The 27,806-nt window shown below is 46.8% G+C and overlaps 2 protein-coding genes and 1 long non-coding RNA gene across 7 annotated transcripts in view; 1 reads left to right on the top strand and 2 right to left on the bottom strand.

Moving 5' to 3' along the window:
* The window catches only part of LOC310831908 (uncharacterized protein), a 16,475-nt gene extending 7,357 nt beyond the window's left edge, over positions 1 to 9,118 (bottom strand). The window contains exon 1 of the mRNA XM_083713209.1: positions 8,695 to 9,118. The gene's annotated coding sequence lies outside the window, so the exon portion shown is untranslated. The remainder of the gene's footprint in view (positions 1 to 8,694) is intronic.
* ANP32A (acidic nuclear phosphoprotein 32 family member A) lies at positions 453 to 27,806 on the top strand. 5 transcript variants are annotated; one of them, XM_083713287.1, is made up of 8 exons: positions 453 to 1,724; positions 2,041 to 2,095; positions 19,924 to 20,073; positions 22,046 to 22,168; positions 23,721 to 23,919; positions 24,830 to 24,927; positions 25,100 to 25,160; positions 26,210 to 27,806. In XM_083713287.1, the coding sequence occupies exons 2-8, from the start codon at positions 2,045 to 2,047 to the stop codon at positions 26,275 to 26,277; spliced, it is 750 nt and encodes a 249-aa protein (XP_083569413.1). In that variant the 5' UTR covers positions 453 to 1,724; positions 2,041 to 2,044; the 3' UTR covers positions 26,278 to 27,806. The 5 variants fall into 5 exon arrangements, with proteins under 5 accessions (XP_083569413.1, XP_083569411.1, XP_083569410.1 ...); XM_083713285.1 differs by lacking the exon at positions 453 to 1,724 and having other exon boundaries at positions 2,046 to 2,095; XM_083713284.1 differs by lacking the exons at positions 453 to 1,724; positions 2,041 to 2,095 and adding an exon at positions 9,098 to 9,239.
* LOC310831960 lies at positions 10,798 to 11,759 on the bottom strand. Its single transcript, XR_014558062.1, has 2 exons — positions 11,395 to 11,759; positions 10,798 to 11,258 (listed from the first exon to the last, which is right to left on the bottom strand). It is a non-coding gene; the product is annotated as an uncharacterized lncRNA (long non-coding RNA).

The following is a 27,806-nucleotide window of genomic DNA, read 5'->3' as shown; positions in this document are numbered from 1 at the left end:
CTGCTCATCTTCCCGGGGGAATAAAAATAGAGCAGCAAGTCTTGTGGCATCTTAAAAACTAATACCTCGTGATTGTTAATAATAAAGGGTTGTAATAGCCAAGGCAAGCCCGTCTCAGACCCACTGAAGCTAATGATAGGTCCCCTCTGCGGAGGACTAGAACCTGATATAATAACAACTATCAGGCTTTAAGGTGCCAACATCCTCGTTGTGGCTATTAACCCCATCCAGGCAGCCCCTCGAGGCGGCAGGAGCAGGCCATACTCAGGGGCTCCAGGAGCTGGTGAGGGGGCCGATTTGGGGGGCGCCCCTTCCCTCTTCAGGGTGCGGGGGGGGAGTCCCCTCCACGCTTGGCCAGAGAAGCAGCGAGCGAAGGCGGCGCTCGCCATTGCCTCAACTCACTCACGCTGGGCCGGTGCTCCCGGCAGCAGGAAGCCGAGGAGGAGGAGGAGGAGGAGGGCCCGCAGCAGAAGCGGCGGCGGGAGGAGGAGCCAGGGCCGCCGCCGCCGCCCCACCATTCTCGCAACAGGCGCGCGGCTACTAGGCCTCCGGGCGTGCGCTCCTCATGGCGGGAGACGGCGGCGGCGGGGACCCCAGAGTAACCGTCGACCGTTCGCCCGCCCCTCCCCCTCCTCCTCGAGCGAAGGGAAGGAACCCGCCGAGCCCGGCGGCGCGGGCTCTTCTTTGTTTTCCCCTCAGCCGCCTTCCTTCCCCTCAGAGAACCCAAATATCTTGGCTCCCAACTGGCCGAGAAGGAGCGGGCCTCCTGTGCGCTCCCCTACGGACACCTCCTCCTCATGGACACCCCACCACCGTCGCCCGCCCTTTTAAAAGGGCCTTTTTATACCGCAGGAGGAGGGTGGCTCCCCAGATGTTTGCTGGTGGGAGTCCGAACACCTGGAAGGCCTCGCATGTTCCCCACCCCCGTCCCTGATAAGGCGGAGGGGAGGGAATTTCGCCCTCCCTCCAGTTGACTTAATTCGCCACACACGTACAAAACACTGCCCCCGTTGTGCCCTCTCTATAATTATTCCTCCCCAACCCGGTACCCTTCAGATGTTGTTGGATTCTAACTCCCACCTGAGCAACATTGGCCCTGCTGGCAGGGACTGGGAGCGGTTGGGAGTCCCATCACCTGGAAGATGCCATGGGTTGGCTAATCTTCACTCTTTGCGCCACCCGTCCTGGTACATATTTCCTCATGCACAACACTGTCTTGCCATGCTTCCACTAAGCTGGTGCTCTCCAGATGTTTTGGACTGGAACGTCCATCATCCCTGACTCTTGGCCATACTTGCCGAGGCTAATGGGAACTGGAAGTACAGAAACATGTGGAGGACATCATGCTGGGGAAGGCTGTGCAGGAGGGCATTATACCCCCAGCCTCTCACTGACTGCCATCCTTTATTTCACCTCTATTCCTGTCTCCCCAAACACAAGCAGTGGTTGCCCAAACCCCCTTTCTTCCATCTCATACCACCAACCCATCTCACCCACCCCTTCATCCAAGATCTCCCTTCCAAGGCTACCCCCTTCAGCACACTGCCCACCCCCTTCCCATTTCCCCCCTTTTATGTCCTCCCTTGTTCCCCAGAGCCCCTTTCCTCACATTCAGAAGGATTAGCCATATTCGACCTCCCAAATCATTCCTATCCATTGCAGCATCATTTGTGCAACTGGCCTGGCTGAAGTGGTCACTAGCAGTCCAGGACATTGCTTTCAAGGTAGGTGAAGTTTATTGCACAGCCTCACATTGTTTCAGGGCAAAGTCGCCTAATTTGAGTAAGGTAGTATATCAGACTTCTAGGTGATTTTCAATACCATTAACCAGTAGCCTTGTGAACTAGTTGGCTAGTACCATTTACGGCTTTTCAGATTGGTTTTAGGTGGGGGTTGGAGGTCTGCTGCTCTGATCTATAGCACCTGTAAAGTGGGGCTCCATCTTGTCCTCTACACTGTTCTAACACCTACATTAATGTGCTAAGATTTGGAATGTCACCAACATGCCTGTGATACACAATTCTGTTTCATCTTGTTCAGGTTGATGCCCTCAACAGGTTCTTGGATGAAGGCCAATACACTGAGTTCAAGCCAGGTAAGAAGCTCCCAGGCCAGACAACTATAGATACAGTATATGAATTTGACATGTTATGGATGAGGCTGCATTCCTTGAAGTAGAGATGGGTAACCTCAAGCCTATGGAGCTCAATGCAGCCCTCTAACTTGGTTTCAGTGACTTTGTTTTGATGCTGCTTTTGACTTTGAAAAGAACATTGTTGTTTTGCAATCTGTCCCTTCCTGGCCCTGTGTGGTTCTGAATGCCTTTGTCTTGCTGGAATTTCCTTGAATTGTTATAACAACTTCTTGTCTTGATGGAGTGGTCTGTGGGTCTACAAACCTGACGTGGCAGGAATATCGCATACTGTGCAAAGTTAACATTGCTCCATCTACACTTGCCTCCAGGCCTGCCCAACCCTATCCCACACCCCAGCCCAATTGAAAAATTACAGATTCTTGCTTTAAAACATCAGGTTTATAGCCTGGGTGTGCTCTTGCTAATCCACCTTTGCTGACAGATGCCCTGGTGTCTTCTGTAGCTCATAGAATATTTTAAGAGCTTGAGCTAGAATGACAGCTGCAAACCTTCTTGGAGAAAGAAAACCTAGCTTGTTATTCATACTCCTGATAGCATCCATCTTAGATTACTGCAATGCCTTCTACCTGGAGCTGCCTTTGAAGGCTGTTTGGAAACTTCATTTGGTTCAAATTCCAGCAGCTAGGCTAACTTGTACTGTACAAGTTAAAGGGCATATTCTGCTAGTGCTTAAACAGCTACACCAGCTGCCACTTTGCTTCTGGGCACAGTTAAAGGGCTTGTCTTGTTAAACTTAGGGCTGCCTTATGTCCTGATTTTCCCATACATTACCAGAATTTCAGAGGGGGGCATGCTTTGTCCTGGATCTTAGGTAAGGTAATAAAAAAAATGAAGGTTTTTTTGCGTTTATGTAAAAATAAAAGTTCAACAACTTTTTGGGTGTCCTGGTTTTTACTTTTTGAAATATGGCAACCCTAGTTAAACCCGGAATTGCCTAGCAGCATTTCCCACAAGATATGAAGATCTTTGGGTCAGGGTGGGAGCGCTCTACCTTATGCAGTATGGTGGGTGGCAACATAGAGGTGGATGGTGTCAGTTCACCTTATCCCACTGTCATGGCTTCTAGGTTACATACAGCTGATCATTTTACTCTATCTTATAGTTGCTGACAACACTAGTCTCTTTTGGATTTTATTCAGTTTTTTATCATTTCAAAATTATGTTAAGACTCTTACAGTGGCTTCAACTAAGAGACAGGATAGAAATATTTCACCAAACAATATTAAACATAATTTCCTTTGGGTTATCCTTATAATTCTATAATTCTATAGTTTCATGTGTAATATTTTGACTACAACTGAAATAATGACAGCTTTCAAATTATCCTCTTCAATAACAGTTTTTATTAAAGAATGCCTTCATAAAATACAGAAAATAGTGTAATTTTCAAAATTAACTGGGATTGTAAAAATAAGAGGGAAGAAAAAAACCAACTTTAAATGAAGTCTGAATGACACATGCATCTCTGCTAATAAACAAGTACAGGTATTTCAAGATACTTAGTCTGCAATTCTAAAAACATTAGAAAGTCCTTTAACAAACACAGTGGTACTTTTGAGTAAATATTTGCAGGAGTATGCTGTTATAGATTTTTGTTTGATGAAGTATTTAGTGTTATCTTACAAAGCTTTCATTCTTTGTGTAGAAATAATTTTTGTTCTAGACACCTTATATTGCATATAGCAATGATAATACTTAAACAGCAACCCTATAACAATAGAAAGACAAAGCAGCAAACACAACATCAGATCATCCTCCTTGAAAGGCCACTTCCATGTTAACACCAAAGTTGGTGATAAAAACTGAGCTGGTTTGACAGACTTTTCTGAAATGAGAGTGCTGCCATCACAGAAAGGATGCTGCACCATGAGCACCAGTAAGGGTGACAAGCAGTAGTGGTGCTTGTCTATTATTATTATTATTATTATTATTATTGACACTTAGTTGCTTTTTTTACCACAGCAAAGACATACAATATTTTAAGCAAAAAAATAATAATACATAAATACATTAAAACCAGCAAAAACAAAAATAAAACAACCCATATTAAAACATACCACCCATGCAGAAAGGCCATGTTAAAAGCTAAAGGCCTGATTAATAAGCAGTGCTTTTGCCTGGTGACTAAATATATGTAATGATGGTGCCAGGCAAGCCTCCCTGGGTCAAGCATTCCATGAAAGCCACCACTGAAATTGCCCATTCTCATGTTGCCACCCTCTAGACCTCCCACTGAGGCACACAAAGAAGGGCCTCAGATAATGCCTGAACAATAACCTGGTGCCCTCCATGTTTTAGACTAGTGTTTCCCACACTTTGGTTTCTAGCTGTTTTTGAACTACAATTCCCATCATCCCTGACCACTGGTCCTGCTAACTAGGGATGATGGGAATTGTAGTCCAAAAAACAGCTGGAGGCCCAAGTATGGGAAACACTGTTTTAGACTATAGCTTCCATCAGCCCCAACCAGCATAGTAAAGGCTGCCCTAATACAACAGCAGATAGGAGTACATTCACCAAAAGCAAACCAGGAGACCTCCACACGCCCCACTGAAATGGAAGCTGGAGGATAGTGGCTTATACCCACAAGCTGCTTGCTAAAAGTTAGAAAACATGTCATTTGCCCTGAATCTGAAAAGAGCATTGTATTAAACTTTCAGATGGAATCAGGAAACTGATATATTTCTTGTCTTTCAGTCCAATTATAGCGCATTAGAATCTTAAGATATTTTGTTTAGAACCCTTAATTTAAAAACACAATTTTAAAATTTAATACAAAAAGGAAAATAGATTACACCATGCTCTAATAGAAGTACTTCAATTGGCTGTGCACGTGCACACATGTGCAATATCAAATGCTCCATATCTGAAAATGGTCACTATGCTGTACATTTTTTTGCTTTTTATGAAAAAAATGCACAGTTGTCATGTAAAGTTGCCCTATGCCACACTATGTTACCCATTCTGTTGCCTCAGTCCAGCTTAGTTTAGAAAACAAGCTCTTCCCTTTATCCTCTTGCAACAGCCTGAAATGCATTAACGGTTGTGAAAAAGTACATACACTTTCATTTGAAGTCACTTATGTTCCAGTGGGGGAGGGAGTGCCAAAAAAAGTAAGAAGTATGTGCTTTTAATTCCCTTTGGAATAACAGGGGTTCCTGCAGCAAGGGAGAGAACAACCATTTCCATTTGTATTTCTCACTGAACTTTGGTGTGATCACACTTTTACAAAAAGCTGTTATTTCGCAGTGCTGGTTGTAGAGGCAAAACAGCAGAACCTTATGAAATTGTACAAGGCTTGCAAAACAGTGATCTTCTGATCACTGTTTTCCCCATACCTGCAAAAAACAGAAAAGCGGGGGCGGGGAGGAAGACAAGAATGCCTACAGCTCTGCAAGTGCTTAATTTATGCTAACATTTTTCAGAGATTCAATGCCAGATACCATCCTCCTTTAAGACTTAAATTTTGTGGGTACTTGAATCTTTAGTCCTAACAGTTGAAGACTATAAAGCACGTTGCATACTGAAAACTGAGAAAGAGCAGCAGTAATGCGAGTGATCGTGCACTACAGCTTGGGTTCCCAAGCACTGAGGCTAGGCAGAAATATTAGCAGTTGCTTGTCATCTAATCAGTTGGCCCCAGAATCATGGCTGTCACCTCTCTTACTCTCGCTTTGTAATGCAAAGTAAATGTTTGAGCTCAAGTGCTGTGTATTTCATGGTTCTTGAAGCTCACTCATGGGGCTTTTAAAAATGCCAACAAACTCCACATGTCCTTGTGGCTTATGTTTTTTTTCCTTCCAGCTGACCTTCCCCTGATCTCTCTACAAGACTAGATAAAAGATATGGTCCATAGTCAACTGATCTTTAGGAAGTCTTACAGAAAATCCCTCCCTTGACTTGTTGACTATGCCAATTCCAGTTAAAATAGCCAGACAGCTCAGCAGACCTCTCCTGATGCACTACTTGAAAAGGAGAATGCTGGAATACCAAAGTCACTTTATGATGACTGAACCATTCAACTTTAAAACAGTTCTACCACTGGAATATCGGGACGCGGGTGGCGCTGTGGGTAAAAGCCTCAGCGCCTAGGGCTTGCCGATCGAAAGGTCGGCGGTTCGAATCCCCGCGGTGGGGTGCGCTCCCGTTGCTCGGTCCCAGCGCCTGCCAACCTAGCAGTTCGAAAGCACCCCCGGGTGCAAGTAGATAAATAGGGACCGCTTACTAGCGGGAAGGTAAACGGCGTTTCCATGTGCAGCTCTGGCTCGCCAGAGCAGCGATGTCACGCTGGCCACGTGACCCGGAAGTGTCTCCGGACAGCGCTGGCCCCTGGCCTCTTAAGTGAGATGGGCGCACAACCCCAGAGTCTGTCAAGACTGGCCCGTACGGGCAGGGGTACCTTTACCTTTACCTTTTACCACTGGAATATGCTGATATTGACAATTAAAAGAGACCAACTTAAGAACACTGATGCAACTTATTTGGTTCTTTAGAGGTATCATTGAAGGGTGAATTGCATCCTGCCAATCTTCCCTGAATTATCACATGTGAAAATATAGAAAGTCAGCCCTCCACTAAAATCCATTACAATCTTTTAAACCTATGAAACTCAAGAAGATTTCAAGAAGAAATCCAACTTAGCACCCTAGTTTATCATGCTTGATTAGGCTCCTCGCTGCTTGGGAGGACCAAGAGCAAGATTTCAAGCTTTGGGAGGAAGGAGAAGAGACACAAGTCCATACCTGAAGGTTCGTCACTGTGACAAGAGCAATTAACATAACAGTATGACCCTGTTTAAATAGCATTCCCACATGGACTTTCTTTCTGATCCTGCAGCTTGAAGCCCTGGAAGTCCTCCAAAGAAAGTGAGCTTGCAAGTACCAAGCATTCCTTTTATAAATACCCCAGTGATTACCAAAAGATCTCTTCTTCACTCTGGGGAGTAGTACAAGAGGTGCAATGAAAGGGAAGAGGCGTGTGACACTGCTTGGAAAGCAGAAGTGTAACAAGATAGGCCAACAGCAAGGGTGCCAACAAAAGACAACCCTCCCAAACCAACCACACCTCTTTTCAAACAAGCCTGGATATTAGGGGAGGAAATGCAGTCACATCGGAGTACACCCCTTCTGTTGCTTCAAAATTTCTTCTGATGGATTCTGCCTTCTTTTTGTCCCTAGCTGGAAATGCAGGGGAAAGGAACTTGCAAAAATTATTGTATCAGACACCATAGTTGAGATACAGCTCTCTTGCAGCAATTCCCATTTGACAGCCCCCAAATTCTCCCTCAATGTAAACAACCCAGTCCTGGCATGCATTATTTTATTTCAAAGTACCAGCCCTACATTCAGCCCTAACTTTAACAAACACCTTCCAATACTGTTGCTCATTGCCCAATAGGAATTCTGCCTAGACCTACTTGCATCACTTCAAGGCACAGTTCCTGCATACCCAACAGTGCTGCTGACTGTATAATACCACCAGCAACTTTAAAACACGCCTTTTCCTCACATTCCCTTGCTTACACCATTGCTGAACTATTCATATAAGGGGACCGCCTAATCTTTAAACATATGCTCTACCTTTTTTGTAGTTGACTACTATTGCTTCTTTTCCTATCCTCATCAGACAGAAAGAACAAGTGTCCCCCACCTCTTCTTTCTGAGATAGTTTTTATTCCATGAAAACTATCAACATTTGACAGCAATTATTGTTATCTTGGGGAAGACTGTCGCTTTCTTGCAAGCTTTCTTTCTACTCATCATTTCCCTCTTGACTCCTGTATTCAAAGCCAGCCCTCTCATTTCAGGAGCCACACCCACCCTACAACTGGAAAAGAAGTGTTTCTATTTCTAGGAGACAGTGCCACATTTCTAGATGCTAGGGCAATATGGAGCTAGGATTTGTCCAGCTGTTCCCCATCACAATGATCCCCCCCTCAAGAAACTCTCAGTCTTCTATCTAATTTCCTTCAACTCTTTTCAACAGAGCAACCCATTTCACAACACACCTCCCTGAACTATTTCCCCTGCCAAAAATTCTAACCTGTCAACTCCCAGCCCCATTCTGGATCTAGCCTCGTCTTTTCAATTTCAGAGCACCCGCTGCTCTAAAGTACAGGCTTCATGCATTAGAAATTACGACCTATGCTTCCTAAGCTTTAAATAATTCCCAGATCACTTATATCCTCTTCCCATCCCATAATGACTCCCAGACAGCCCTCCTTCCAAATCCAAACCAACCTCGCTCCCTCCCTGAATCCGTTCATTTCCTAACCCTTAACGCAGACCCACAACTTCGCCCATCCCATTTCTACAGCCCCACAACCTTTAAGCGCTCCCATCGAAACCCAGCCTCTTCCCTCCCTCCGTCCCTCCCTTCTATCCCCACCCCTTTCATCTCAGGGTCAGCAGTGCCCCTACCCACCCACCATTAACCCACTTTTTGATACAGACCCCACCGCACACATTTCTGCTTAACAGCCCCTCCCCATTGCTGGTCCTCCTCCCCGACCGTCCTCGCAAATGCGCGCACACGCACACCCCGGCGCGGGAAAGGCCCCCTCCTCGCTTGCTCGCTCGTCGAATCCAGCCTCCGACAGCTCTTCCACCCGTCGCCTTCCGCGGCTAGTCCCGACTGCGCCTCAGCTCGCTGGTTCCCAACCGGGCTGTCCTCCTTGGCCGACCGTGCCGCACTCTCCCATTGGCCCCCGCCGCCCTTGGTCGCTCCCCATTGGATCGCGTGTGCGCTCCCCGAACTCCGGTTGGCTCTCGCGCACGTCCGTAACGGAGGAGCTTTTTTTCGGCAAGCGCCCGCCCCCGCAGTTATCAGGTTAGTGTGCGCGCTTGTTGGCCGCGTTGGGGGATTCCGAGCGGAGCTGGTTGAGCGCTCAAAGTCCCTCTTGCCTCGCGCGCTGGCTTTGGTCGGGGGGGCGGGAGGGGGGGTCCCTGGCTTGCTCCATTGGTGTCAATACAAAAGAGGGAGCCGAGCGCAGCGCAGCGAGACGGAGCGAGCCTCCTGCTGAATCAGGGACATGGACATGAAGAAAAGGATCCACTTAGAGCTGCGGAACAGGACGCCCTCCGACGTAAGCCTGTGCAAGGAGATTTTTATTTTATTTTTGTAATGTGGGGCGGGGGGCTTTGTGAGAAGGTGTTGGTACGGGGGCAGCTTGCAAAAAAGAGAGCCAATACATCAGGAGTAAGGGGGCGCGCTCGCCGTGGGGAGAGGTGGGCGCCGTCTGTGCCAGCTGCCGTCGTGGGTGCTTTTGCTGCCCTTGAGGTGCCCACGGTGTGTATGTGTGCGCGCGCGTGGCTGTGTGTGTACCCACATGGGGGGGGGGGCAAAAGCTCACGCGTTCGAGTCTGACCAAAGATGGGGCGGGGGGGGGGGTTAAGAAAAATTAACCCGGTTTCCAAGGCAAGTCTCCTTCGCGTTTGGTTGCCCGGGTGGCAGGGAAAATAGCGCCCCGGGAAAGCGCGTCGCAAAAGCCTCGGCATAATAATGGCTTGTCGAGTTGGCGCTGCGCTCCGAGGGGACTGGAGGAGTTTGCTAGGATCAGGTTCTGGAGCCGGGCAGGTTGGGGGGGGGGTCTGCGAGCGACTTGGGGGGCGATCACCAGTTTTCATTGCCTCTTCGCAGCGGATCAGGCGAGGGTGACTGGGGAGCCATATTTGCAACTTTGTAGTCCTCATGAACGCGCCCTTTCTCTCTCCCTCTCATCCTCCCCTCCCCAGATGTTGCGAAGCTCAGGCATAGTTTTTGGGAGGGTAGGGGGAGTTTGCATTCAATACAAGGGTTGGAAGATGAGTGGGGGGCTTAAACCCTCCGATATAGCGAAGAGGGCAAAGAAGCTGGCGGCCGAAGCAGCCCCTGATGGAGCCACCATCCTCACGCAAACACAAGATACACAAAAAGGCGGGCGAAAGGAAGCGGGGGTTGCTGACTGGTTGAGTTACCCCCCTTTTCCTCGGGGCTGGACTTGGGATGTTGTTCTGCTTCTGCCTCTAAATAAAGCTGAAACTTTGTCCGAGCGAGGAAGAGGTTGGGAGCTGCATTTTGTAAAGTCTCCCAGCCTCGCCCGGGTGATTTCTAGGGCTCCGTTCCCCCCCCCCCCCGTGCCTATTTGCAACAGAAGAAAACACTTCAGCCTGTGTAAGGTTGGGGCGGGGGGGGGGAGAGAGAGAACTTGAGGCGCTGCATCCTTCCCGCCCCGCCGCCCAAGGAGAAATTAAGGTTGCCCGTTTCGAAGGCTGGTCTTCGTGGGGAGAGATTTGGGTGGCTTCTACTCTGCGTAAAGACGATGGCTTCGGAACCGGAGTGCGAGCTCTCATCTCCCCCTCCCATTCTTTTGCAAGAACTCGCCTGTGTCTGGGGAAGCAAGTGCCCCCCCCCTCCCCAACCCCACCCTCTTTAAAGATGTTTTCCTCCGCTAACGCGGGGGTGGGGGCATTTACGTAAGGTTTTAAAATCATAACGCAGTTTGGTTCCACCGTGCTGGTGGCGGTAGTGGGGGAAATGGATCTGTCACCTGCCTCCTTTCGCCCCCATGTCCCTTACTACCCCTTGCCTCGGAAGCAGCAGCAGCAGCTGCAGCTCTCTGCGATTTCGGGCCCCTAGACAAGCGCAAGAACCTGACCTGCAGATTTATGTAACGTGCTCTTTAAACTTTAAAAGAAAGAAGTCTGGAAAGGGGGGGCGCTTTTTATGGACCACACACCGGCGCAGTTCTGTTTCTCCCTCTCTCTCCGTCGCGGGTGTTGACTAAGGCTTGTGCGGGCAGACGCGTCTCTGGCCGCGGGCGTGTTTTGTGTGTGCGCTCGTGGGGACGCCGGAGCCGCCTTGCTTGTGGGTCGGGAGCTCCGTCGGAAGAGCGCACTCCTCGGTGTCTCTCTCTCTCTCTCTCTGCCTCCGCCCCGCGGAAAGCCTCTGCCTAACTTGGGTCTCCTAGCTGGCGCTGGCCACACACACTCCGAAGTAGGACACGGCGCCATCTTTCCCCCCGTCGAACTGCAAAGGAGAGAAGAGGCTGGGCTGGGAAGCGGAGGAGCCCTCTGGATCCGCGCGAGGAGGAGGAGGAGGAGGAGAACGCAATCTGCACGGACGCCTAGAAAACAAAACAAAAAAATATGGGGGGGGGGGACATGCTCGTTCTTAAGCTGGGCGGGGGAGTGTCTGTGGATCGCGGCGCCCGCCCGCAGGAATCTCTGCGCGCGGTGCATAATTCATAGGCAGAAGGTTACCTTTTCCTTCCCGGGCGGCGGGAGCAGCAGAGCGAGCGAGAGAGAGAGAAGCAGGGAAGCGCCTCCACCCACCCCGCGCCCTCCTCCCCCCCCCCGTGCGCACGCTTGGGCTCCGATCACGGGAACGGACGGGGTGGGGGGATGGACGGTGGCGCTTAGCCGCCTCGGAGCCAAAGGGGGCAGCCGCCCGCCTGCCTCCCTCCGCCGTGCGTGCGTGCGAGCGAGCCGAACATGACTGCCAGCTTCCAGGGGCTGCCATTTTGTCACTGGTGTCACTGACGCGGGAGGGGGAGAGGCGCGCCGTTTAGACGGGCAAAACGGCCAGGAAAAGGAGGTTTGCACAAGCATTACGGAAGTTGCACCCAAGGTGATTGCGGGGCGGGGTGTAGTTTGAAGGACGATCTTGCTTTCGGGGGCCCAGGAATTTCCCATCTGCTTGCTGTTGGCGGGAAGGGGGGGGGGGCTTTTTGGAATCAGCCAGTCATTTTAAAGTGCTTCCCGACAGAGACAATATTTGGGTCGGGAGGAAGGGTGGGCTGTGGCGAAACGCAGCGAGGGCCTTCCATCCTATCTGGGGAGGGGGCCTGTCTGGGGCTCCTGCCCTGTAGATTCTACAGTCGTTCCTACCGTCCGTTGTCAGTGGATTTTCTTTGAATTGTGGAAGATGTGGGAAGGCAGAGTCAAGGCCATCTTTCCTAGGGAGACAGGAAGGTTCCTTTTCTCTTTGGCGGCAAAAATACAGGCTCTGGGTTTTTACTTTATTGTATTTGAGTTACCAGTAAGAACCGTGGAGCTCCTTTCCTTTCGAAAAAGCAATTGATTGTCAACAGTCCCACCTTAAGAGAAGGCAATGCTGCAAAACTTTCATTTACACTCTATCCTAGTTATTGCTGAAGAGAAATAAGTGGGGGAATTCTTTAGACTTTATGTCCCCTAGCAGAGCCTGCTGCTTAAAGGATTTCTTGTAGAAGGTTTGGCTACTGTCTTCCACAACAATGATACCTTAAAACTAGAATTTTAGCCATGGGACCACATAATTTTATCATGAGAATTTCACAGTATTCTGCAATTTCTTAAAATAATATCAGATTACTTCTAGATAGGTACATTTTGTCATGGAAAAGATAATCATCTATTTAAAAATGTCTCAGTTACAATGAAAGTATTGTTAATCTAGCTGATTCATTGGAATATAGTGAATTTATTTATAGTGTGGCATTCCAGACATGTATAAAAGTGGCTTTATACCTAACTACCTTTTGTTCATTTACTATTCATTAGGTTTTTGCTAGACATTTGAATATTTACTATTCATGAAGTTCTAGCCAAGCATTTGGATTTGTTTTATTAAAGACGCTTGCTTGGAAATAGGTTACAAATGTGTCCAAAGCAAGACAAATTAACTTCCAATAATTTTTTTGTTGAGGGTGATGTATTTGGAATAGTCTGTATGGTTTATTGGGTTGCTGCTGGTGGTTTTCTTTTTTTCTTTTTACAAGGATTGAAATTATGCAAGCCGAGTCCATTAAAAATCAAACAAATCCTCTGTTGGGGCTTCTGTTCTCTTGCCTTATATGAATGGGAGCTTAGCTACAGCAGGAGAGCCCAGTGGATTGTGTCCAGGGCAAAGTTGATGGTTTTAACCTGGTGTATCATATGCCAGTCTTTCCCAACCTGGTGCCCACCAGATGTTTTGGACTACAGCTCCATCAGCCCAACATAATACAGCTGTGCTGGCTGGGACTGATGGGGATTGTAGTTTAACATATCTGGAGGGCACTAGGCTGGGGAAGGCTGCCATATGATGTTTTTCATGTTAACTCCTTATGCCCTGGACCTGGTGAATTTCAATTCTATATGACCCATTTAACTGAAATGTTTAATTTAGCAGAATTTTCTTTTGTTTCTGCACTTGTCTCAATATTCCATGGGTCTCTGTAAACAGGAGTTGGCTTTATTGGAAAAACTACATGCATGCTTACCTATGCTGTAACACAGCCGGTTACTTTTGAGATCTGGTAATCCTGTTGGTTCACAACAGACGTTCGTTTACATAGGTATAGAGGGCAAGACTATTGCAGTCCATTTTTTAAGCTATTTATTTCATGGCAAAATCAAGGAGCAAGAAATCTAACTCACCCTGGGCAGCAAGATGAGCCCCACCTACCTGAGCCTGGAACTGGAGAGGAGTGCTGGGGGGTGGGGATAATCTTCAAGGTGCATGGGGAGAGGCCCTCATTCATTTGGAACTGGGCTAGAGGATTTTCAGCCTGGTGTTTTACTTATGATGGGCTTGCAGCAGCATGTCTGAAGCTCTGTGTAATAACAGAAACAAGATCCCAGTCCTTTCCCTTACTGTCAGATGTGAGTAGAGGGGTTGAAAACTGGGTGGAGGGCTAATGGAATGGAGTATTGTGGCGAAGGGCATGACTGACTGACTGGGACACCGAACAGGAGGACACTGCAACAATTAGTTGCAGGTCTTCTGTATTCCAGCTGGAAACTTTGAGAAGAAGGGGTGCCAAGAGATCAGTTGTAGCTGATCCCCTGAAGAAGAGTGAGCCTGGAAATATGGGATGATTGTAGATTTGTAGAGTTGGAAGGGGTCCCAAGGGTCATCTAGTCAACCCCCTGCAATGCAGGAGTCTTAGCTAAAGCATTCATGACAGATGGCCATCCAACCTCTACTGTATTTTTAAAAATTGCACTATTTTATTTGTTCAGACATTTTGTTGTTTTTTAAAGTATCTGATCTTGCAGCTTTGTGGCTTTTCGCTTTTCTTTCCACATCCCAAAATCTGGTATGATAAATCCTGGGAGCCTGTTGCCTGGTTGGTGGAGAAGAGTTGGCTGGACTTCAGCCCCAGCTTGGCTGTAATAGAGGATGAGAAAAGGGTGGGGGGAAATATTGGTGCAACAAGGAGGATCTCGTGCCACTTGCTAGGGAGGGCAGTTGAGTGGTTGATGGCTCCTAAGTATACAATTATGTGTACTAGGCACTTCTGTGCTTTAGCAGGGAGCTCAGTCCTTGCCCACATGCTTTTGCTGTTCAGTTTCTCTCCAATAACCTTCCTTTTGCTGAGACAGCAAGGAGGTGCTGGCTTTGCTTAATGCAGTTCTTCAGCCATCTGGCTCCCAGAGGCTCTGCCTGCCTGCCTGCCTGCCTTTGATGGGAGGGGTTCCTTTGGTACTCTGTAGGGAGAGTATTCCTGCAAGATGTAATTCTTTGCTGCTGCTGCCGCCGCTTGTTTTTATCTGATGTGATTTCCACATTGCAAGCCAGGTAAGCAGTGCTGAAGGTATCTGTTCCTGCAGAGGGAACACCACAGAGGCAATTTCAGAACATGTTTGTTCATTGTAATTGTTGAACAGAGGTTAGACTGTCTGAAAAGGCAAACGGTGGATTCACTATTTTTTTAGAAGTATAATAACCTGCTGGCTTTGTATGGAGAAGAAGGAGGTACACCTCCATCTCCTCCTTATAAACTGCCTAATGGTGAACTATATTCTGGTGACATCTTCATAGTCACCCACCCACACCCCATATGTTTTTCTCTGGTCTACTACCTGACATCTGAGCAACATGAAGCTGGCTGTTGGATCAGGCCGAAGGTCCATGTAATCCAGCATCCTATTCTTACAGTGGTCAACTAGATGCCTCTGGGAGGCCTTCAAACAGGTCCTGACCTTAGTTCTGCATTGTTTTTCGTTCAACTTTTTTTTCAGTCACTGGCCTGGTGTTTTTCATGTGAGGGACCCTGTACCTCAGTGTGCTAACCTCTTATTCGATGACTCCTAGGTTTCCACCCATTGTTCTACTTAACGGTACTATTTATGGGTCACAATGATGTTTTCAAAAAACCCAACATGCCCTTTTATGTGCCCTGTCTGGTACTAAATAGCACACCTGCACAAATCCCTTGACATGAATGAGAGCTGTGCCAGAGCAACCAGCTGAGCTATCCCATCTGTAATAAAGTCATAATTTGGCATAAGAAGAGTCCTGCTAGTTCAGGCCAAAGGCTTATCTAGTCCAACACCCTGTTCTCACACTGTGACTGACTAAATACCTATGGGAAGCCCTCAAAACAGGACAAGAGTGCAACAGCAGCGCTCTCCCTCTTTGTAAACACCAGCAACTGGGATTCAGAGACATAGTGCCTCCTACTCGACATAAATTAAGGAAGCTACAGGCATCCCAAAATAACAGCTGTGGATTGTCCAGTAACAGAGGATCCCCTCTGTGGTTGTGAAGCCAGCTTTGAGGTTGCACCAAGACCGTTGGAGATTTCTTTTGTCTCCCCACCTCCTCCCTCCCTAATTTGGGCTGGGAGAAGAGGGAGGGTGCCTAAGAAGACTTTTATGGGAAGTCCACATCTGTGAATTAGCCATTGAAGGTAGTCCTCCTGTTTTGGACTAGAGGCTCACCACACCTTAAATTCTCACACAGATATTATGGCAAAAGGTTTCATGGACCTGAGCCCACAAAACCCTAGGGCATAATAAATGTGCTCCCTTCTAAGGTCTCTGGCTGTTTTTTCTGCAATAGGCTAACCCTGTTACCCTTCTGGAAATTACAATAAATGCCATTTTGTTTATTAAATTGCTGTTGCACCCTTCTTCCAAGGAGCCTAGTTCCTCCCTGTCCCCTTTGTGAGATGGGTTAGACACACAGAGAGATAGAACGAGGGCCCCCAATGAGAGCAGATAGAGGCAGGTTTGAACTTAGTTCTCAGTCATAGTCGGATGCTCTGCCAACTGAACTACCCTGGTTGTCAGTTGCTGGGGCTTCTGTAAGCTAGGAGGGCCAGTCAAAGCCTCCATTCCAGGAGGCTGGAAGAACAGAAAGCTCCCTGGTGTTTGATTTATTTGTGTAGATACTTACACTGGCCAAATATATATATTGCAAAGAATGCCATTTTGAATCCACAACGAATCTCTTCTCATGCAAGATCATAGCCAGGATGTTGGGCCCTGGGCGATGGCGATATGGAAGGTTAGGCTGAAATGCACTGCAGGACCACAGCTGGGCTCAGGCATGCAAGGTCAGTGGGTAGATTCAGATGGCTTATCAGCAAGCCATTCATGTAGGGAGGAGTGTGTATTAGAGAGTGGCCCCATATTTCATTCCTCCCCATGCTATAAAAGGAGGATCTTTTGCGATGTGAAGCACTTAGTTGATGCAGAACAGTAACAACAGGGATCTTCCTGGGACAAGTAGCAGCAACCTTCAAAAGCAAACTCCAAGGAGGAAGCTGAGGGGCATATTGCAAGGAAGATCCAGAGAAACCAGTTTGGAAAGCAGTTTTGGGTTCAGTGAAGAGCAAAGCTGTGGGGTGCCAGGATTCGTCAGCAGTGCAGGGGTGTGGTGATCTGTGCTTTAAGCGGAGGCAGAGAAGCTGACTAGAGATCTCTGCTCTTCTCACTGTGCACTTTTGTAATAAGTTGCAAAGGCCTGTTTCAGCTGCCCTCAATGCAACTAGCACAAAACCACCTGAGGGCAGTTTTAAGGAACAGAATGTATCATTTGGAGAAGGACCCGTGATAAGGGGACATGATAAAAAAACCAAAAACTTTTTAAGCAGCCATCAAATTTCACTGGGGCTTTTAAACCATCAAAATGGGTGGGAAACCTCAGGCTGTCTGTGTTCCTTGGCACTCTATGAAAAAGCCACACACCCACTTCCAGGCAACTCCTGCTCCATCTCCCCCTTGAGCACTTTTACCTGGCTGGAAAGAGACTGACATCTGATCCTGTCTCTTGCTTGCTTGCTTGGATGGAGGGCAGGGAGGGGGTGTGAGCGTGATGAAACTAGCCTACTGTTCAAAGGTAGAATTTATACTTGTTGCCCTGCCCACTTTCCCCTCTAGCCCCACCCAACACTGGTACATAGCGCCCAGAAAGTTGCCCAGAAGTGAGTATCTTGGGCAAATTTATTAAACAATTAATATAAAATATATTAAATGGTGGAGAAAATTAAATTATATTTGATGGCAGATTTCTTGTGCATAGAATGATATTTCCACATGGTTGGATATGGGCCATCCTGAAAAACCCCAGTACATGTGCTTAACTGTCCTTTCCAAGCAATTATTGTGGAAGTGAAAGTATGGCTTTAAGCTGCCTTGAGTCCCTGTCAGGGGAAGAAGGTGGGGTTAATAATAATAATAATAATAATAATGGAAGAACGGGATCTTTTATAGTTATGGCAGATACATTTTTATATAAGTAGTAAGGCATAATAGAGGATCAAGATACAGTTGCAGACATAGCTCGTGGCTGCTTTTCTCTCTTTGAATATTAATGTCAGATCACACCTGGAGTATAGTGTCCATTTCTGGGTGCGACAATATAAGAAGGATATTGACAAGATGGAGCGTGTGCAAATGAGGGCAACCAAGAAGATTAAGCGTCTGGAAACCAAGCTTTAAGAGGAATGGTGGAGGGAGTTTAGCCTGGTAAAGAGGAGACGGAGAGGAGATATGAGAGCCATCTTCAAATAGGGATGTCAGATGGAAGAAGGCACAAACCTGTTTGCTCTGGACGGTAGAATCCGAACCAATGACTTCAAGTTACAAGAAAAAGATTCCAACTAAACACCAGGAAGAACTTTCTGACAGTAAGAGCCAGTGCTTTTTTCCCTAGGGGGGCGCAGGGGTACACATACCCCTAAGTATTTTGTGAATCTAGGTTTGGCCTCATTGAGGGGCAGTATTTCAATATGAGTAGGAAAATGAGAGTACCCCTAAACAATTTTTTTTATAGAAAAAAAGCACTGGTAAGAGCTGTTTGAACAGACTCCCATGAGACGTGGTGGACTCTCTTCCTTGGAGGTTTTTAAGCAGAGGTTGGATGGCTGCATGCCATGGCTGCTTTAGTAGAGATTCCTGTATTGAAAGTGTTGGACTAGATGACCCTTTGCACCCCTTCCAACTCTACAGTTCTATGATTCTAATACAGTGGTACCTCGGGTTACAGACGCTTCAAGGTCCAGATGCTGCTAACCCAGAAATAGTACCTTGGGTTAAGAACTTTGCTTCGGGATGAGAACAGAAATCATGCTCTGGCGGCGTGGCAGCAGCAGGAGGCCCCATTAGCTAAAGTGGTGCTTCAGGTTAAGAACAGTCCTCTGGAACGAATTAAGTACTTAACCAGAGGTACCACTGTAGGTACTGTGTCAGTCTAGGACGGGTGGGGGAACCAACTGTCACCCTCCAGATGTTGTTGGTCTCCCAACTCCCATCAGCCTCAACCAGCACGGCCAATGGTCTGGGGTCCAACAACATCTGGAGGGGTGCGGCTGGTTCACCTTCCCTAGCCTAGGTGGAGGAAGGAGTGGGGCTGTGGCAGGTGCATTTTGCTTTAGGGTTCTCTCCCCTCCTTGTCTTTGCTAAAAGATGCTGTATTCCTCTGAGGCTCTTAATTCCACACACACACACACACACACACACACACACACACACACACACACACTACTATCGACATCAGTTGCTTAAGCCTTCTTCTTTGTTATCTTGAGCAGAAGCTGGCAGCATATGGTCAGATAGACAACAGTCTTGATCAGCTGTGTGCTGATCTTGGGGGTATTCTTACTGAGGTCACACAGGGGCCTAGCTAGGCACTGTTAAAGTTACAAGAATAAAAAAGCTCCATATCAAATCTGCCAAATGAAACCAGCTGAAGATGCATGTCAGAATGATGAGGATATCGGGCACGCTCAGGCTTTGGAGTGATGCTAACACTGCCTGTTGCTTCTTTCCTGGTGGTAGGATGTTCCTCTCTCCCACCACCTGCAATTGATTCATACTATATTAGATTGAGGACCTTAAGAACAGTCACTCCTGGAAAAAATTAAAGGTGCAGTTTTATAGAAACGTACAGCATTTACAAAGAAACAGTTTTTGCTTAGATGCGGCATTAAAATGCATAACGTTTATTTGTAGGCATGCCCTATTGATTTTGGTGTGTTTAGGGTCATAGTTTTACTCTGGTGTAATTAGAGGGCCGGGAGCAATTCAGCTGTGGGAAGGTGTGTTTGATTCACAGAGCTTAGAGCAGCATATTTGCAGATGAACTCCATTTTATCCTCACAACAACTCAGTGAGGTAGGCTAGGCCGAGTGAGTGACTGGTTCAAGGACACCTGTTTCACAGATGAGCGAGGATTTGAGTCCACTTCCAACAGGCTGCCGACTGCACTTACTGGCTCTTTCAATCTCTCTATTCATTTTTATACCATAGTGTACATAAATAGCGAGTTGTCTCCTTCTGTAAGGTAGCTAGTATCCTGAAATCTATAGAGTGAGTGTAAAAGAAGAGTCAATGGGCCAAGTCATTTGTTGATCTACAGTGTAATCTAGCTTAATAGATGGAGAGAGATTTCCTAGTAGCTTTTTATGGTAAACAGACCAATAATTCTTGAAGTGCTGTTGCAGTTTGCCTCGAAACAGCTTGTATGTTCGCTTAAGGTGGTGGTTGCAACTAAATATAATTTAACTTAATATTTTTGTTGTTAATTTTTATCTGCAGGTTAAAGAACTTGTTCTCGACAACTGTAGATCAAATGAAGGCAAAATTGAAGGTCTGACAGATGAATTTGAAGAGCTCGAATTCTTAAGTACAATCAACGTAGGCCTCACCTCAGTTGCAAACTTACCAAAGTTAAACAAGCTTAAGAAGGTAGGTAGATGTCTTTATTTAAAAAGAAAAGAAAGGCATTGTTATTAAAGCATGGAATGAGTTTGCCAAAGAGGAACTTTTACATCAGATGTTTAGATTTCCTTGTGGCAAAAGAGCAAAGCAAAGTTGTGGCGTTTTATTTTAAGTTATTAATAGTAAGACACATATTTCTACATAATAAGAGTTCCTAATGCTTAAACTTCATCTCTGACATTGCCGACTCTTTCCTCCTTAATCTTTTCAGCATAAACTCCCTTGACCCAACTGCTTCTCATCTCCTCCTCCTCTGCCTCTTCCATCCATCTTTGCCTCTGGGCTGATTCTCTCCTGCCCTGTCCTGGACACTCCTTTGCTCTTGCCTTCACCAAGTGCTCCGCTGTGTCTGCTGTAAAATTCCCTCTCTCAACTCATCCCCTGCTCCCTTTCAGCACGGCACCTTGTCCACTATGCTCTGCCTTGTGCTCCTTCCCTGACCTCCAATCTATTGATCCAGTGGCCTTCCCTGCAGTATCCCTTCTTCCCCATACCTGCCAGACTCCTGTGTTTGCACCTTTGCTTCATCTGTCTCATCTGCTCTTGACTTCCTTAACCCTTTCCCAGCGTTTTTCTTTGCCCCTTTCAGCCCTCCTAGCTCATTCCCTCCGTTTGATACCTCTCTCAATGGCCTTGTGAAGCTGAGTTACCTGTGGAGAACTAAAGAGGGGACCAACTTTGCCCATTAGAAGTTCCCATATTCTCCTCTGCATCTTTATCTGCTGTCTACCTGCCCAAGCAGCACCATTTTGCCTCTCTGATTCACACCAGCTGCAGGAATTTTCACTTCCCGTCTTCCTCCTTTTGATGCACGTCCCACCCCACCCCCTTCTTGCTCCCTGCCCAAGACTTTTCCTCCTTATTCAGTGCTGAAATGGAAACCAGCAGCTCTGATTACTTGCTGCCTCTCCTCTTTCGGCTGCCCTTCATCCTGCACCTCCCTCTTTGCTTTCCGTTATTGCTTGATGAGTTGACTGCCCGGTAACCCCTCTCAGCACATGCTTCCGTGATCTCCTCCCTTTTTGGAGTTGTCCTCTCCAGCACCATTATCCCTCCTCCACATATACAGCTTTTCCCTTCTCCCCCATGATGCTTAAACATCCTGCAGTTTCCCTTGGCCCGTCCTTACTCTCCCAAGTGCCTCTCCCTTCCACCTCTTACCCTCAAACTCCTGGTGCACGTGCTGCTTACTCCTATTGCCTCACCTCTGCTCTTGACACCCTCCAGTCTGGGTTCTGCCCCCTGAACGCCGCTGACTCTACAGTCTCAAAAATAATTGCAAGATCTAAAGGTGCTACGTTCCTCTTGACTTTCTGCTGCCTTTGACACAGTTGATTCCCTCCACCCCTTGCTCCTGGCTTGCCTCCTTATGCCCTGGATCTCCATGATGCTGTCCTCCTGGATCTTTTCCTACATGTCTTAATAGTTCCTTCAGTGTTTTCACTGGTGGGAGCTCTTCCTCTGCTTCCCTTCTCTCTGTTTGTGTCCTTCAGGTCCTCTACTATATTTTCTCTCTCCACAACAAGGGTTGGGTTTCTTTTGTAGCCTGATAGTCAGAGTCCTCTCTGGGAAACTTTCCAAGGGCCACATGTCAGTGGTGGGTGGGGCCAGAGGCAAAAGCGAGTGGAGCAACAAAAGCTGTATTGTATAGTAGGCTTGTTTCTACACACACTCATACACATCCTATGCAAGGGCACATTCCAGCCAGGCAAAAACCTTCCGGTGTTAAGCAGGGCCTTTGAGAGGCGTGGCCTGAGGAGAGTTCAAAGGGCCAGACAGAGAGGCACCCCCCCACCTCTGCTGTCTATGCTGTCCCCAGGCAATTCAGGTTAGTGCAAGCCATTCCACAGAGCCATTTAAAGCCCCAAACTTTAAAATGTGATTGAATCCTGAAAACTGCAAAATGTGTGGACCATTTATATATATTTTTTGCCCTCAGCTCGAGTTAAGCGACAATAGAATCTCAGGAGGACTGGAAGTATTGGCAGGAAAATGTCCGAACCTCACACACCTAAACCTAAGTGGCAACAAAATAAAGGATCTCAGTACAATAGAACCTCTGGTAAGTCGGTGCAAAGCTGTCAGAGAGCCACTTGAGGCCAGCTTTTGATGCCATGGCGCACACTAATGCCTATGATTCATGGTGGGGCTTTCCTTGCCTGCTGCATTTGGGGCGCTGGCGCAGATGTGGTCACCAGAGTATTGGACTGGAACTGAGGCACCTCCGGCTTAAAATCACCACCACTCAGCCATGAAGTTGACTTGGGGCCCATCACTGTCCTTGGCCTAACCCACTTCACCAAATTGTTGTGGGGGTCAAAGTGGGGAGGGGGACAATGTTTGCATTGACGGAAAGGTGGGACTATAAATAACAGCAACAAAACAATTGGTCCTCTTGGGTGCCTCCTGCCCGTTTCTCCTCTCCTGCTTGGCATTGTGGGTGCCCAAACCTTACACCCCATGACCTCTTTGCCCACCCAGTTTTGTTTCAGTGGCTCTCTAGCCCATCCCCATCAGAGTTTGTCTCTCAGGAATGCCTAGCAATGAGTGGCCACTTCCTCATCCATCCAGTGGTGTTCCTGGTCTACTTTTTGCCATTGCTGCTTCCAGGATCGTCCTGTCATATTTGCCTTTCTTGTTTCCTGGTGGCTCTTCAGCAGTAGAGTGTGTGTGCCTGCTAGTGACACAGGGAAGGGGATGGAATAGTGTGTGGTGCATTGCAAGAGATTTAACACCGTACATTCTGTCAGTCATCCTTGCCAGGGCCCTGTAACTTGGGTGCAGGGAGGGAGGGTTGCCTGTGGCTGCATGAGCTGTTTATGGCCAAGACCAGATCTGAGCAGTAGTTCACCCTCATAGCCCCCAAACATCACTACACTATCAGAATTTCTTCTCCACCTGCTGCTGCTGCTGCACTTTGTTTGCTGCATTTATATGGTGCTTTCCCCCCCCCGGGGGGGGGACTTACAACTAAAAACAAACACAAAATGAAGCTTGTGAAAAACAAAACAAGAAAACAGTAGAGTTGTGTCAGGTCCTTGATGCAGTAGATGTCAGGCCCTTGATTCCAGAGCTGATGGGCTGAAGTTCTCCTTCCTCCCATCATTTTATTAGCCAGTAAAATGTTTGCTACCCTCTGAACCCAACAGCTGAGGGAGCCTTCTTAAAATTCCAGAAGTGGTGCAAATCTGGCTGCGGCTACTGCTGCCGCCTTTTTGCTCCCTTTTGCTGTTGATTGACATGCAGAGTTGTTTCCACAGCTCCCTCTGGTGGTCCTTTGAAGGGTTGATGTTGCACATTGCCCAGAAGCAAGGTCTCTTGCTTTGAGTGAGGCTTTGAATTCTCAGGGCAGCCACAGGTGACACAGCAAGTTTATTTCTCTTTCCATGTGTCTGAGAGATTTGGGACCCTTCCTTCTCAAGCCTCCCAGAGCCCAACCAAGCTCATCCTGGTCTCTGTAGGGGCTTAAATTTCCTAGGTGTCTCCTGATGTGTCAGCTAGAAGACCTTCCTTCCTGTTCTGGGAGCATATTTGCTTTTTAATACATACTTTGTGAGCTTTGGTCTTTGGGAAGATTTGATTCTGATAGGTGAAACCCTTCATTTGCCTTTCAGGAAAAGTTAGAAAACCTGAAGAGTTTAGATCTTTTCAATTGCGAGGTAACTAACTTGAACGACTACAGAGACAACGTCTTCAAACTCCTCCCACAACTCACGTATCTCGATGGATATGACCGGGATGATAAAGAGGCCCCCGATTCAGATGCTGAGGGCAATGCGGAAGGCTTTGATGACGATGAGGAGGAGGAAGATGGTAGGTCACTTTGTTCCTTACCTCTGTCTTGTTAGTGGAGTTTCCCAAGAGTAGAAACAAATGTCCTTGTGTTGTTTCTATATTAAGAACCTTTGGCAAAATTTGCTGCAGCTCAGTACTTTAACAGCACTCTAGTTTTATCCCGAAAAAGGTTGGTAAAATATAAGAACAGACTTTCTGGATTGGACAGAAACTATCCATCTCGTTGACTAGTCTGTGTCCAACAGCAGCAGGCAGATGCCTCTGGGAAGCTCCCCAGAAAGTCAGGGCAATGATCCATTTTTGCTGGTTGTTGCTCACACCTGCCGTTTAGAGGCTCCACTTAAGCTGTCATGGAGAATAGCCACTGATACAGACCTTTTCCTCCTCATTCTCCAGATTTACCTCAGTCCCCTTAGCCTCGTGAGCTGCACATCGCTTTTTCAGATGCTCCCTTTGAATTTCTGCGGCGTCGCCTACTTTAGCTCTTTATCATTCTTGTATCTTAGCCCCTCCCCCCTCCCCATTCAAGTACCACAAGAGCCTGAGGTTTGCCACATCCCATGACAGTGAGTGCTGTGGTGCATCAGGTCACAAGAGCAGAAAGCCTGATTCTGCAGCATCACGGTCTTTTCCTAGCTCCCATCAATTACACCAACTCTTGGCACGAGAAGGACCTCCGGCTGCCACTTGGCTTTACTTGGCTGGAGCTCCTGTGAATTTTATCGTGAGCCTGGCAGGCAGAAATCAAGCAGGTGGCATCTTTCCCCACCGCGACTATCGCCATGCCCAGGAAATGCTTTTCCTACTCAGCTTGCGCATGTCAGGCTGCAGGAAGACTTGATGGCAAACTGCTCTCAAGCAGACCCGCACTGCTCCCCAGTAGGTCCTTGCAGCAAATCGACCTTGTGACCTTGCTTGCTTTTTGCAGAAGAGGAATATGATGAAGATGCTCAGGTAGTAGAAGATGAGGAAGATGAGGATGAAGAAGAGGAAGGAGAAGAGGAGGATGTAAGCGGGGAAGATGAGGTAAGAATGTCATTTTGGAGGGGCGAGGATATAGCTGAGAGTCTCACTGCTGAACCATTGTGGATTCTTTCCCTCCCCTTTGAAATCTCTACAGTATTTCCCAATAGCTTTGCCAGCTTGAAAAAGTTCTGTACAAGGACAAAGCATGCATTTTCCGCTTTCTTTCCCACAGGAGGATGAAGAAGGGTTCAACGATGGTGAAGTAGATGATGAAGAGGAGGAAGAAGAAGCTGGTAAGCGCAGAACTGAAACAGGAAAAATAATCACCTCCTTGTGAATGGCAAAGGGTTACAGCAACGCAAGCTTAGAGTCTGAATAGCCCATTCCTGCCATTGTGCCCAATAAGAGATAGAAAATGCCACATGGAGGAAAATCCATGACTGCAGTGTGATAAGATTTTGAGATATTTCACATGGAGGCTCTTTTCACAGAGATTCCTTCAAAATTCTTGACTTCGGATCTTTCTGTGCAGTTTCCCCCCAAGCCCTGCAGAGAGGCTGCTGGCTTCCTCATGCCGGTTGTGGCTGTTTGACAAATGATAAATCATTTTTGTGCAGATGTTTTTATTCTTTGCACATACTTCATGTGGTGCAGAGTTGTTTTTTAATAATAAGCGTTTGGTAGACAGGACGATGGGGTCTTCTTTCTGGTGGCACCCAAACTGTGGCACTCCCCTCCCATAAAGGTGTGTTATCTGTGTCGACGCTTGGTGCCTTTGGTTGGTTTTATTTATCCTGGCCTTTGGAAATGAAATAGAATTTTTTACTTGCCTTTCCTGTATGGAATTGTTGTTAGCTGTTCTATGTTTTTGTTTGTTGATTATTTTGTACGTGATTGTTTAGTTTATGTAAACTGCTCTGGACCCTTAGGGTGCGAAAGCCCTGAGATGAAGAGCTGCCTGTGCATCACTATTTGGCCCTTCAGTAGTTGGATCTGAGTGTGGGTTGCTGAGACACTGCTGGTAGACGGCATTTGGGATTTGTTGGCCCTCCACCCTCAGTCTGCCCTCTGACTGACCCTCTAGTTGCTGCTCAGGTTTTCCTGCTTCAGATGCGAAGACCAGCACAGACCTGAGCTGTGCTGGATTTGATGTGGAACAAGGTCATTCCATGCTCTGGCACAGAAAGGAGAATTTTACAGTGCTGCTTCTTCAACATGCCGGCTCAATGCGCTTGCCAAAAATATCCCTGCAATGGAACAAGTGCCAAAACCATGGGGCCTGGGAGGCGTTAGGTCTCTCACTTGGGAAAACCATAACACGGCCTTTAATTTCTTTCCACAGAAGAAGAAAAAGGACAGAAGAGAAAACGAGAACCTGATGATGAAGGAGAAGAAGATGAAGATGATTAAACTCAAAATAATCTGTTGTGGGGAGGGGGTGGGGAATAAATTTCCTACTGTGATTTGACTGTTTCTACCCTGTATTTTACCCCTCCCCCCCTCCCCGGAGTGTAACGTTGCTGTGGGATCGAGCGGGAGATGCATAATTGGGTGGGCGAAGGAATTAAAATATCATTTTTAAAAAACAACAACAACAACCTGCCACTCTACTTTTTGTTCCTGAATAATTTCCTTTTGTGCCCATTATTAGTTCCTGTTAATGCAATAACAAATATAAAGCAAGTGGTAAATTTGTTTCTTGGAGTGGATCATTCTGGACACAACTTGAGTTTTGTTTTGTTTTTGAAAAGACGAGCGAGTAAATTTCCACATGTGATGCAAAGGTGATCTGAAAAGTGAGATCTTTGGGGTCCTGAGAATGGCTTTTGCCACTCTCTGAGCATTTTTTATTCTACTTCTTCTGGATGCAGCAATTTTTTGCAGTGAAAGCATTCCAGCCACAGCAGCGGGGGTGCAAGCAGCATCTTGTTAAAAGTGTTTTTCTTTGTTGCCTGTTTGTGAATGGCTGCCGTTCCCAGGAAAACACACACACACACACACACACACTCACACACTATTTCCTCCACTTCCTGTAGGTATCTTTTTACTTTCGCTGTTTGTAAATAGTGACCAAATACGTAATCTCTTTCCCTGACTCCTGGCCCTTTACCACCATTTAATTTGGTTTGGGGTGGTGACTTTGCAAATCTTCCGTTGTGGGTTTCCCCCATACTTGTTGTTATTATTTTTTAGAGCACAAACCACCCCCTGAGGGGAATCTTCCTTGATTTGGAGATGGCCGGGCAGACATGGATTCTTCCCCTTGAGTTGTGCCCTTTCTTTATTTCAGGTATATGGAAAAGTTCTCTGTCAACGGCAGTCATTGAAATATATATAAAAAAATATATAAAAAGTGTTCCTAATTTCCTGAGTTAACTGGTGAAATGAATCTGACAGTTGTAATAAAAAAGAAAATGTTTGAACCCTTTTAACTAAGGTGTGTACTATTTTGGTCTGTAAAATATTATATATATAGATATATTAACACCTCCTTAATGATAAGTGAATGAGAATCTGTTTCCACTTGTGCTCTGTAATACTCTTGAAGATTTTTACAAACCTTTAAATACTGGAGGGGGGGGGGGACGGACAATGCCGCATGTCTAGCCTAGGCTGGTTTCCTTTCGTACACTCAAGCACGGAATGCTAATTGCAAAAGTTGTATTTTCTTACCATGTTGCGAAGTCATTTAAATTGACTGTGCAACATTCCTAGTTGAATGTACAGTTTTAATTTCATATCCCTCTTTAAAAAGATAGTTAGAAGTGACTTGTATTTCCTAGTCAATATCTCACCTGTGTATAAAAGACAAAAGCAAAAAAAAAAAAAAAAAAAAGAATATTGCAACCTTCCCTCTTGCTCCCCAAAGAGCCAAACTTTTTCAGTTTTATGTCTTGTTTGTCATTGATGAATTTCAATAAATCTTTTTATACAATTTT

Source organism: Podarcis gaigeae (assembly GCF_964106915.1).
Source record: "Podarcis gaigeae genome assembly, chromosome: 14".
NCBI lineage: Eukaryota > Metazoa > Chordata > Lepidosauria > Squamata > Lacertidae > Podarcis > Podarcis gaigeae.
This window is presented reverse-complemented; position numbering and strand designations above follow the sequence as displayed.